The following is a 13,123-nucleotide window of genomic DNA, read 5'->3' on the forward strand; positions in this document are numbered from 1 at the left end:
TTATGATGATTAGGTTCATTAAAATGGCATGTGTGTTTATTTTAGGAAAAATGGGCATCCATTCTTGGACACAGGAACCCAAATTTTTTTCCTTCCACAGAAATGATGTTTTTACTTAATACAAGCATTAAGAAAGGAGAGAGACAATATGATAAAAGGACATATTACTATACTTGAGGCAAAGAGATACAAGCCCACAATGTACAGAAAGTTTTAATTCTAGTTACGGATTTGTTTCTCCCCCTACTAAATTCTGCCAGGTTACTAACAGGTTAGCATGCAAATGAAAGAAGAACTTTCCCCCAAAAAAATTTACAAGAGTATAATGGAGTTATAAGATTTAGTTAACATGGAAATCCAACCAACCACACTTACTTCTGAAAGAACTGCTTGCTGGCCCAGAGGAGGCTTCAAACTCTCTCTCTTCCACAAAAATAAATAAAAAATAGAAAATACCTAATGTGAGTTGCAGGTAAGGACTCCAGCTGTCGTGAAAGGAACAATTCCCTGTGCCTGAGCTGGTGTTTCTGTTTTTCAGGAAGGTCTACCATTTCTGGGTTTTCCATTTCTTCTTCCATCTCCCCTACAATTTAAAATAAATGGTTGAATGGAGAACACGAGATGCACAGAATTATTGATACCCTTAGAAAAAGGACAAAAACAAAACAGATTACTCGAAAAGTCTGAATTAGTGTAAGATACCCTAATTTAGAATGTTCATAAGAAATGTAATAATTTACTTAAGTACAAAAGAATAATTGTATCATATACTTGAGTTATTATAATGAACATTTCAGTTTCAATGTTTAAAGTTGAAATATTCTCGATTGTAACAGAAAATGTGTCATTTTTCACACAAGGATAGTTAGTGGTCAATAGAGGCCAAGGCCCCTACTAAACGATCAAAACTCAAAAACAATATCATATTTGTAGTCGCTCATCTTGAATAGTTTAAAAACTATACCCCATATGTTTATGTTTCAAACTGGTCATTTTCAAAATCTTCTGGGAGTGAGTCTTTGGGGGCTATGATCACCAGACAAGGATCAAATATTAACTTTAAAATAGCATAAAACGACTCTCCATATACTGTACCTCTACTAATGATACCCTGCATATCCCATTAGGGGGTGAACACCTGGGGTCTGTTAATGTGATATGAACAACTTGCAAGTCATTCTGATCATTTTTGCTGAAGACACCTTTAGGTTTACTATTTATCATTAGGGAGTCATTTTCCACACAAAATATGGTCCAAAAATAGCCTAACGATAAGGGTATTTTTCGGATTCAGAGGGCCAAAATCCTTGACATCTTGCATAATTAGACATCAAGATGAGTCGGATGGTATATCATACGAGGGGATTCTGTCTTAAGTTAGGAAGCACCAGACATGTGTTCATAAGTAATTCTTCAATATTCCGTACGTCGCAACATGTGGAACATTTCAGTTAATTCCATTCAATATCAAAAGATGTGCCTGCCGTAGAGAAGAAATATCATGACATATGATGGAACAGTTTTCAGATGACCTCTATTCAAATAGAACTGTCATAGTCTAGCTACAGAATGACCTTGTTCAGAATTTGGCTACCTTAGGACTGCTAGAAGTTGGCTTTAAAAACCACCTTGTACATCTCTACATACATAAAAACGCACAGTTTCTGCTTGCTTATTGTTTGTTTTAAAAGCCACAGACTTAACATGGCACACAAGAACGTCTCACTGTAAATAAGACATTGAAATTCTAACCATTGTATTTGTCCAAGTAAATTGGCCCAGTTTCAACATCCTTATTAGTTTTTATTCCTCCCTTTACAGTTGGGGAGTTGACAGTGGAAATGATCCACTCTATCAACAAAAAAAGTGTTGGTATGATAACTCATTCTGACGAATTATAATATGTGGTGACTTCAACCTGGTGACTTTGGAAGAACGTGGGACAAAAGTTCTATCAGCTTGTGTCATGTCCCACTCATAGTAACAAGCTGGATATGCTCTATTTAAATGTTAAAGATGCCTTTAAGTGTGAACTCCTGGCACCTTTTGGGCAGATCCGACCACATCCTGATTCATCTTACTCCCAGCTACAAGCCAGCTATTACACATCAACCTGTTACCATCAGAGAGAGGTTAGGATAGTGGGGAAGTGAGCCTGGAATCTGAAATGGCTCTGAATGTTTGTATAAAAAATGACAGACTGGGAAATGATGTGCAAGTCACAAGGAGATGATAGCGAAAGACTCGATCGCTGCACCATTAACTTCTGTGTCGACACTGGGGTGCAACATTACATATACGCTATGTGGTTTCTCTGGTGTACCATTAAGTTTGTTTATTACGATATCAGATGCTAACTTTAATGCCAATTGCCAGAGGTGAACGACAATGAAAAAACAGACTGGAACGGGAGCAGAATGAGTGGCCAAGATCTTAATGGGATGTGATTAAACAGGACCCATATTGCCCCTTTCATCTGACTCCATATTTTGCTGCCAGATATCGCTGGTCAATTACTCATCTCACATGCAACTGGAAAATTGACATCTTTACATCCCCATTTCATTTTTACCCAAAATTTTGTCTCTCATTACCCAAACCATTACTTCTAACAACAAGAAAGTGCTTGTAGCTGGGAATTATCTAGTGCACAAACTTAGAACTCCAAACTATGTAAATCAAAGAGTTAATGTAAAATACCTGCTAGGTGCCAATTATTCAGACAATATTAAATTTATTTAAATAGTTCATTTTCATATAAATACATAGCTCAATGCCCTTCAAAAGTGGAAGAGTCAAAATTATAAAGAAAAAGATACATAAATGAAATATACAATATAAATAATCAAAACATTAAAAATGGATTGACATAAGCATAACAAAATACTATTACAGTACACAGAGTTTTGTAATCTCTACAAGATGGAATAGTAAATCAATGTCAATTTATTTATATAGCACATTTAAAACAACATAGGAATGCTGTGGCAAAAGTGCTTTACAATAATTGAATAAAAGAAAACAAACAACATAAATAACAAATAGAAATAAAATATATGAACATAAATAAAATAAATAATAAATAGAAGTAATGTTATATAATCACAATGAGGAAACCATCATTATTACTGAAGGTCACGGAATTGAAGTGAATAGAAATGAGTCTTTAATCTCGTTTTGAACTGTTCAACTGTAGACGACTCCTTTATTGTGACGAGGTAAAGAGTTCCACGGGCGAGGAGCAGCAGCTGCACAAGTGCTGTCTGTCCACCTTGGTTTTACATTTGGTACGAGGGACAACGAGAGACAACTGACCAGAAGATCTAAGCACTCTGGATGGCTGGTGTAAAACTCACAATTCGGATAAATAGGCAGGAGCCGAGCCCATGTAAAGATTTAAAAACTAGCAACAAGATTTTAAAATCAATTTTGAAAACTGACAGGCAGCCAGTGTAAAGAAACTAAAACAGGAAAAACAGAGTCATACTTTCTTGCCTCAATCAGAAGGCGAGCAGCAGCATTCTGGACCAACTGTAACCTGCGTATCAGGGATTTGCTAATCCCAGAATACAGCAAACTGCAGTAATTCAGGCGAGAAAAAATAAAAGCATGAGTAGCTTTCTCAAGATCCCTAGAAGATAAAAAAAAAACGTTTCATCTTACCTAATAGACGAAGCTGTAAAAAGCAACTCTTGACTACAGAATTAACTTGTTTCTCAAAAGAGAGGTTACTGTCAAAGATAACACCAAGATTGCGGATTTGAGGTTTGCAAAAGACAAAGAAAGAGCTGAGAAGTCCAAGACCAATTTGGGCTTCAGCTGATGAACCCACTATAAGCACCTCCATTTTATTTTGATTCAGATCAAGAAAATTATTAGCCATCCAGGATCTTAGTTCAGAAAAACAGTTGTGGAGTTGATTTATTGCAGAGTTGCAGACAGGAATATAAACCTGAGTATAATCTGCATAGCAGTGTAAAATCACAGTCGGATGGTGGATCAAGTTCACTTCAAAGGGGTTCCAAGACCAAAAGACCTCAAGAGGAGATGAAGAAGAGCAGACTTTGTGCTAAATGTTTGACAGGGCGAGTGGCACTAAGAAAGCCATTCCTTAAAGGACAAAACAGGGCCCTGAAATACCAGCTGTGGACTCCTGCTGACGCGACCACATCTCCCCTTCACAGTAAAAGCCGAGACTTGCTTTTTTTTGACAAGCACTGTTAAACTGCTGTGAGGCACCTATCACGCAAGTTGGTGACCCTACAAAACTTGTCTTCCGATTGAGTGGTGACTTTGGGTGTGCCAGATCTCTTCTTATCAGAGTGTTTTCCAGTTTCCAATTGCCTCTGGATTGTGTAGGACAGATTCTCTAAATGATAGGCCAACACTTCTAAGGGTAATAATGCTCTGTCTCATTTCAATTGTTAAATGCCGTTTCCTTACCATTATCACTGTAATATTGGCCAAATAGTACTTGAAAGGGTGTAGTAACACAGTTTGCTCCAACTCCACTTTAAGACAGGCAGAGGGGTTTTCAAGTAATCAAAAAAAGTTGGGACACTTGTACAAATTGTTTGCTTCAACTTGAAAGATTTAATTTACTTGAATTGTTTCAGAACCTCTGTAGTGTGGGTTGTAACCTATTAATTGTTCCCTGAAGACCCATTTGTGATATTCTGAAATTTCCCTTTTTTCAGTTTTTGCTAACCTAAACTTTGAAGTTAAACCTCTGGCAGTTTACTGCTTACCTTTCACCATTTTAGGTCAATCATTGCATTTCTTCCAATTACACTTGCAGAAAAACTGGAAAAAAAACTAAGGTGTTGTAAATCTTTTGACATATAGTGTATGTATTAGAGAAAGGATATAGCTACCACTTGCTGCTAGAAAAATCTACTTTTGGAAATCGCTTCCATTTGTATATGAATTGTTAAAAGGACATTCACCTCAATCAACACGTTGGCTCCACAGGATTCTTCCAGGTTTGCATCTGCAGTAATTTATAGCAGTGACGTTTGGGATTTAAACTGTCTGACGAAACAGACTCCCTGCAGACAGACCCACTTCCCACAGCTGCATTAAAACAAATTTCTACAAGAAACACTACAATTACCAATAAAAAAAAATTTAAAAAATTTAAAAAATACTACATTAAACTCAAACATTATGGCCACCATAGAGCCATAAGATTTTAAATGAATTTTTCCCGCCAATTTACAAGTATTAGTAAAGGTCTGCTAATACTATAAATATTTATTTAAAAAAAATAATTAAAAAAGGCACTAGAGACAAACAGTCTACAAATTGATCCATGTGGAGACTCATTACGCACAATTTCATATGTAAAGTAAATCTCTCAAAAGCATCCTCCAGCTGGATTTCGTTAGAGTGGCTCCGAGTAATTAGAGATGCTTATACGGCTGTTTACAAAAAGATTTCAGCATCACATACTGTGGGTTTGTGGGAGAATCAAAAGTAAGTCATCCACATAAAGGCAGAACAGGAGGAAGAATGGGGTCTTACAGAGGTACAACTGCCCCTTATTGGGTGTGGAAGGGTGGTGTGCAGCAACATCAACAACACACACACACTCACAGCCTACATAGTTCAATACAAATACAAACTTAGTCCCAGAATTCTACAAGTCACACCAAAGCTGTGCCAAAGAGGCAAACAACCCTATAAAATGTTCAAGTAAACACCCAGGAGAATGGGGGAAATAAATAACAGTGTATTTGATCTGGCACTGCTTCTCTCCTACTTACTTGCATGCTTGTCTGCTAAAGCGATCAGGGTACTGGAAATGTCCCTTCTTCGGTAGAAACACACCACCTTTGCTTCAACATTGCCATTGGCAGTCTAAAAAAATAAAACAAAGAGTGATTATTGTCTTTGTTCAAATATTTGCACTGAAACTCTTCAGGAAATTAAAACATTAGCAACACAACATTTTGGCCCTCATCAGGTGCACTAAGTGAAAAGAAAAACAGAAGGCAACATATACAGTAGGGAACAAAACCAGGGAAGAGGAAAGGAGAGAAGGTAAGAAGAGGTGAGAAAAAACTGCTATTAGAGAAGATGAATCTCTGTAGGTGGGGTCACATCTCTCTCTCCAGGTCTTAATCTCTTTTTAATCTCTCACTTCATCTTCTCTAATGGCATCATTTTCTCACCTCTTCTCAGCTTTTCTCCTTGTCACTTACCCTGACTTTGTCCCCAGCCCCACCATTATTTGTTACCTGCTCGTTTCTTTTCACTCAAGTAACAAGGCAATGATAATATTTTTATGTTATGTACATTAAAAGGACCATCAACAAAAAAAAAAAATCAAATATATTGAACAATTATAAATTGGACCCTGCAGTTGCAAGAATGGAAAATTTGCCATTCTAATTTTATTGTGGCAAACAATTCAGGTAAATTACCGCTTTCAGTAAGCAGAAGTGAGTCAAAAGTTGCAAGAGACTTTAGTAATGTGTTTAATGTAATACTTGCACGCAAAACTTCACTTCGGTAAAGCAAAGACATGCTAAAATATGCATGTAGTACCATTTGAACATCAAACAGAAAATTGTGACTCTTTTTTGAGATAATCACATTTCAAAAAATACAAACAGACAAAAATGCTTAGAATGTGGTGCTTTACCATAATATGGTGTGAAATTATAAAATATCTAATACTTTGGGAAAACGTTTCAGGTAAAGTACCACTTCCACTTTCAGCGGAAATAGCTGAAAAATGGTACACAACTTATATTTCTAATACTTGTATGAAAAATTTGGTTGACTCAAGTGAAAGCCTACTTAAGGTATTGTGTTTATACACACACACACACACACACACACACACACACACACACAGAATTCCAAAAATGGTATTTTCACACTCAGGGAGGTCTAAAACATTGAGATTCATCAAAATCAAATGTTTGGATGATTCCAATACTTTCCCTACATGAGAAAGTAAAAAAAAAAAAAAAACTGTCGTGGGCCTAATTTATTGAAAACACACTGTAAAATAATCCTAATTTTGAAAGTACAACCATTTTCTAAACATTCCAATAAAAGATCTACCTATATTTTATAAATAGATAGATATGATAGGCACTAAATGATAGATAGATAGAGAGAGAGAGAGAGAGAGGGGAGCAGATTTGGTGAAGGCAGACAAATTTAAATGCTCAACAGTCCAAAACAATGGATAGCGCAACAGAGAGGTGAAGAAGAGTGCAGGCAGGGTGGACTGCGTCGAGAAGAGTGGCAGAGAAGACTGATTTGTGACAGAAGAGTACCTGCAAGAGTGAAAGGGAAGGTCTATAAAACAGTAGTGAGACCAGCTGTGGGGTTTGGATTGGAGACGATGGTACTGAAGAAAAGACAGGAAGGCAGAACTTCAAGTTGAAGACGCTACTATTCTCGCTTGGAGTAACGCGAGTAGACAGGATTAGGAAAGAGCATATTAGACAGACAACAAAGTTTGGTGGCCGAGTGAGAGAGGCCAGATTGAGATGGTTTGGTCACAATGAGAGTTGAGAGTGGAAGGGCACATCGGGAAAAGAATGTCAAGGATGGAACTGCCAGGAAAGAGAAAAAGAGAAAGGCCAAAGAGGAGGTTTATGGATGTCGTGAGGCAGGACATGAAGTCAGTCGGTGAGGCAGGAACAGATGTAGACGGATGATCTGCCATGGCGAACCCTAAATGGGAGCAGCTGAAAGAAGAACAAAATGAATAAAGCAAATTCTACCTGAAAAAAAATCTAATTAAACCCTATGAATATAGAGATGCATGAGTACTAAAAGATTAACTACATTTACACAGCTCTTGCAAGGATGAACAACACAAAGCAGCAACCCTTTGACTGTATGACGTGAACAAAAGGTAAAGTAATTCAACAAGTAGCTTCATTAAATGAATAAAGGAGTCCATGATTATCAAATTGTAACAAAAGCATCTCAAGAACAGCGACAGCAGTAAGAAAGACTATTCTGTTACCAAACGATACAGTAGCGTACTCGTCGTGACAGCAATAAACTGAAAGGAGAGACCCAAGCATCAGATAAATAAGGAAACGAAAGGATCACAGCAGTAATCATTTCTGCACAAAACTGTCTTAAATTACTAGGGCAGAGGGGAACGGGCATGCTTCAGAAGCATGCAACATACTCTAGATTTAAATCAGTCGGTCATTTGGACAGATACAGGGTGGCGCAGGGAAATGGGAAATTTTCAATTGACATTCAGTACACAAATAACCATATTACAAAATAACTTTTATGATGAAATGTATTGTAAAGGATATGCAATTAATGATGATAATCAATATTCATTTTATGTTTTGAAGAAAACATCATGAAGAGGTTGTCCATTTCTCCGTACACATTCTGACAGCCTGTTATAGAAATTCTGCATTGCTTGACCTAACGTGTCAAGAGGAATGGCAGCGATTTCCTCTTCAGTCCTCCTTTTTAGTTCAGCAAAGGTTGCAGGACATGTGCGGTACACTTGGCTTTAAAGATGTCCCCATAGAAGGGAGAAAAGGAGAAAAAAAAAAAAAAATCACAAACAGTGAGATCTGGGGATCTTGAAGGCCATGGAATGTCACCATTGTGTGAAATGACGCGACTTCTAAACAATCGTCGAATAGCTGCCAATCGATTGTTGGGCAGTATGTGAAGTGGCTCCACCTGGGAACTACTTTTTGTTAAAGCTGAACCCATTTCTTTGAAATTTCGCATGAGCAGACGGGACACAATTAGGATGTCCTAACTGGTAATTCCCTTTGTGCAGCAGTCACGCTGTCACCATTCTCATAAAAGACTTTCACAGCGAACACTTGTGGCGCACTACTCCACTGCTCCGTTATAACTGATGGCAAGGGGTTCTAAACGAGGTAACAAGTGCCAAAGCCCCAGGGTCTCCAACACCTAGTTCCAAAATTTCCAGTTTCCCTGCACTACCCTGTACAAGGGGCAACATGCAAAGCTACAGTCATTTTACTTCTCAACCGTGAGCACATAACTAGGTGTGAATAATTGAAACATCTTGAGAGTGGCAGGGTGTTTAACAACAAGAACCACGTCCACGTCCCGTCTCACCCCCCCTACAACCCAGACCTTGAAGCACATCGAAAAATTATAAAAGAACTACAGCCAATCTTTCTATATAATATGCTACCGTGGCTGTTCGCTTGTCTGTCCAGGATTTTAAATCACCTGTAGCTCGCAAACCGTTTCACCTATTGACCTGAAATTTGGTACATATATACTTATGTGACGTCTACTATCCGCTTTTAGGGTGATGATTTTTATTACTCTTTTTAATTTTTATTTTATTTTATTGTAGAATCAACTCTAAGGCAGCACACAGCAGGGCTGTCGTACGGTGCATGTGTATGGGCGCCGTTCTCATTCTCTACCACCTTCGCTATTCATTCTTGAGGCAGGTTGAAGACTTAAGTGCCAGCTTAAGTGAAAAAATTAAAGAAAACGTATTAAGTAATTGCAACACAAAAACTAACTTAATCAGTTTTAACGCAAAAAGATGCCGACGAAAGAAAAGGAGCAGCGGGCCGCTAGGGTGGAGAAAAGAAGAGCTGCTCAGAAAGCAGCAAGCGCATCAACCTCGGAGTAAACAAATGATAAACGTACAGAGAAAGAGGATGAAAACTAGGAATGCTCAAGTCAAGTGTATTCACTGCATGGTCTCATGCAGTACACCATTAGTGGTACTAAATAATGACAACCCACTTAGAAATGTATTCCCAGTACCTCCCTTCCTGGCATACAGACAACCACCAACCATGCAGCAATAGATTGTCAGAAGCTCCCGGAGTGAACCAACAGATAATGGTCCATCATCTCCCTCCCTACAAAAAAAGATGTACGTGTGCTTACATTTCTAATGCAGATACTGTAGTCATACCACACTGCCAAAAAGAACATCTCATAAAGGGACCATCATTTCGTCTATCTGTATACTTGTATACGGTTGAGATGACAATAAAGTTCACTTTGATTTTCCTGCAGGTCATCTAATGTGGTTTACCTATTTCTGTGTATGAAATGTCCCAACACTGCACTGTATGTGGAAAAAGCTGGACAAACACTCCACCAAAGAATGAATGTACACAGGTTTTAGATTAAGCATGGCAATAGGGATGTTCCTGTAGGAAATCATTTCAGCAGCAGTGGACACTGTGAAAAGGATTTTAAAGTCACAGTGCTTATGGACAACAAGAGAGAAAAGAATTGGAAGTTAAACTGATGCTAAAATTTTACACATTACAAAATGGTTTAAATAGAGACGAGTTTCATGACCAGATATGAGGATTGTTTACATCTCTCTGACGGTCCCGGACGATTTGACTACAGATCCACATTGTATGGAAAACTCAAAATCTTCAAAAGACTTTTGCTGGACAGTTATCAAAAGATCTTCAATATACATTGTTCACCTCTCCTAAAATTCAGCAGCTAAAAGAAGCATAGGTTAGAGAGATGTTCATTTTTTACATTGAAAATGACCCACGTAAAGGTTTTCCAATATGGTCTCTGTCCTAGTGTCTATATAAACACAGGGAGCTCCAGTTTGTGAATTGCAAACTGCCTCAAGAAGGGGCCCGGATTGCCTCGAAAGCTTGCATACTGTAATCTGTTCAGTTAGCCAATAAATGGTGTCATTTTGCTTGACTTCTCATTTCAAACATCTTGACAGCATTGAGGAACGACGAACAAAAAAAGTGGAATGCCCAACCAAAAACAGAAAGCAAAATTGAAACTGACATCAAAAATAACACACAAGAAGAAGTGCATCAGAGAATGTTTTTGGTCCTTTTTTTGAGTAGAAGGGCATTGTTTTAAATCTTCGTAATATCTCACCTTATCGATATAGGAACTATACCTTATATAGGAACTACAGAAGAAAAGGGCAGAGTGGGATCGTTTCTCTTAGGTGATTGCGTTCCTTTAATGTGGGAAGAGACATTTTTCACAACTTCTATAATTCTGTGATGGTGAGTGTGTGGTGTGCTGGGCTGGTTACATCACTTCAAAAGAGGCTCACCGAATCAACAAGTTAATTAAAGGGACAGGCTCAGTTATAGGACACACTCTGGACCACCCGGAGGTAGTAGAGGAGCAGAGGATGAAAGCAAAACTGGGTGCCATTATGAACAATGCTGCACATCTTCTATGTGGCACACAAACAGGGAGGACTTTCAGTCAACGAATCATTCAGCAGAGGTGTGTGAAGAAACGTGATTGGGGGGCTCCTTTATACCAACAGCAATACACCTTTACAGTGCCTCACTGGGACTGCAAGTCAGAAGTTTTTCATCATTCTTTAAATTTTCTTCTTTTAGTCATTCTGGTATGTGTTCAGACCATAGAGTGTATGTGTGTGTCTGTCTATCTATTTATTTATTTGTTTAACTTTTTCATGGCTAATTACTCCCTCCCCCACTCCCCCCTTTTTGGCCCAAGGCTGAATATATTTTCCAAAAAAGCACAAATAGAAAAGGTTTAACACATAAATCAACATAAAATATCTATGAGAAAATGTCTCCATGTGTCTCTACACTATGTGAATTCACAAATTACCAAGCACAGTCCTGCAAGGTATGGTAACATCAGAAGGAACCAATGGCATGCATTGTAGTATGTGTTACACTGGCGCCACAGTTTCAGGCATCTGTTGCTGCATACTGTGACTGTTGTGGCAGCTGGCGGCGGGAGTTTTCAAGAAGCCAGCAGTAACCGAGCAGCCCATGGCGACAGTGGTCACAGTATGCAGCAACAGATGCCTGAAACAGATGGCACCAGGGCAACACAGAAAATAGGCAGGTTTTATTGACGTTTACAGCCGATTGCCACCTCTAGCCCCAGATGTTGATTAATGTCGACATCTGCCTCGACCCTGTGTGTCAACATAAATCAACACCTGCCCTGAAAGAGTTAAATGAGCTTCTGAAAAAAGACATACATTTGTCTATCTACTTCTGCCAAAAACTATACAGGCAGTCCCCAAGTTACGGACATCCAACCTACGAACATGGCCGCAGCTGCGACGCATGCACCTCAGTAACTGCCGCTCTGTCATCTGGATGGAGGCTGGAGGGGGGAGATTTCGCTACTTGCACAGTGTAGTGTCCCTCGGGCGGCTCCCGGCAGCAAGCGGTGACCTGTGGTCCATAGTCACCGGGGCCATAGCTAATCGCTTGTGTGCAGGACAGAGACTTGATGGGGTGGTTCGCTGCCCGCCCACTACGCCGCCGCTACTGCTCCCGACTGGACGCAGGCTGGATGGAGCAGAGGGGGGCTTTAAACTGCCCGCCCACCACACACGGCTGCCTAGTTTCTTTTCGGTGGGCTGCTGGTGATGCTGCAGGCGGTGACCCGGTTGTGGCTGAACGGAGGCCATTAAGGGTGAATGGGGTGGCTGCCTGTTGAATGGGGGCGGTGGTGGCCAATTCATTACCCGCCTCTGGCCGCACCGTGTTCATTCTCGGTGGGCGGACGCTGCAGGCAGAATACTGTAGTGACCGCCCCTCGCTGCCCCCATTCATTCTCAATAGCAAGTCTGCTTGTACTGTTACGCACATAGCAGGAAGTTGTCTCTCATTCAGTACATCAGACGTGTTGACGACAGGTCTCTTCCTGCTGTGATTAGTGTGTACAGTGCTGTGCAGAAGAGCTCATCTTAATCTTTTGTCTTCACCCTTCAAGAATGTCTCTGAAACACAAATCTGATGCAAGTGCTGGTGATACAGATAAGAAGAGTAAAACCATCACCATTGAAAATAAAGTAGAAATAATAAAAAGGTCAGAGAGAGGTGAAACTCCATCATTCATTGGCAGAGCACTTGGTAACAGTCGGTCAACAATAGCATTTATTAAAATAATGTACCTGTTCCGACTTACATACAAATTCAACTTGAGCACAAACCCACAGTCTCATAAATAACCTGGGGACTGCCTGCATGTTGTTTTGTATATGTTACTTGTCCCATGTAGTTTGTAGTAATGGATAAACCTTCCGACATAATAAGAATCTACGGTGACTAACGCTGGACAACAACAAAAAAAGTCCATGAAAAAAAATTTTAATCTTGCGTTACTCAAGTTG

General features: G+C 39.3%; 1 protein-coding gene across 3 annotated transcripts in view; it reads right to left on the reverse strand.

Annotated features, from left to right (window-relative positions):
* mta1 (metastasis associated 1) overlaps window positions 1–13,123 on the reverse strand; it is a 112,413-nt gene that overhangs the window by 65,515 nt on the left and 33,775 nt on the right. For all 3 annotated transcript variants that reach the window (XM_039741812.1, XM_039741814.1, XM_039741813.1), the window contains exons 3-4: window positions 5,766–5,859; window positions 457–583 (exon numbers count right to left, since the gene is read on the reverse strand). In XM_039741812.1, the coding sequence (XP_039597746.1) occupies window positions 457–583; window positions 5,766–5,859 (221 nt within the window). The remainder of the gene's footprint in view (window positions 1–456; window positions 584–5,765; window positions 5,860–13,123) is intronic.

This window comes from Polypterus senegalus, chromosome 18 (assembly GCF_016835505.1).
Source record: "Polypterus senegalus isolate Bchr_013 chromosome 18, ASM1683550v1, whole genome shotgun sequence".
Classification (NCBI taxonomy): Eukaryota; Metazoa; Chordata; class Cladistia; order Polypteriformes; family Polypteridae; genus Polypterus; species Polypterus senegalus.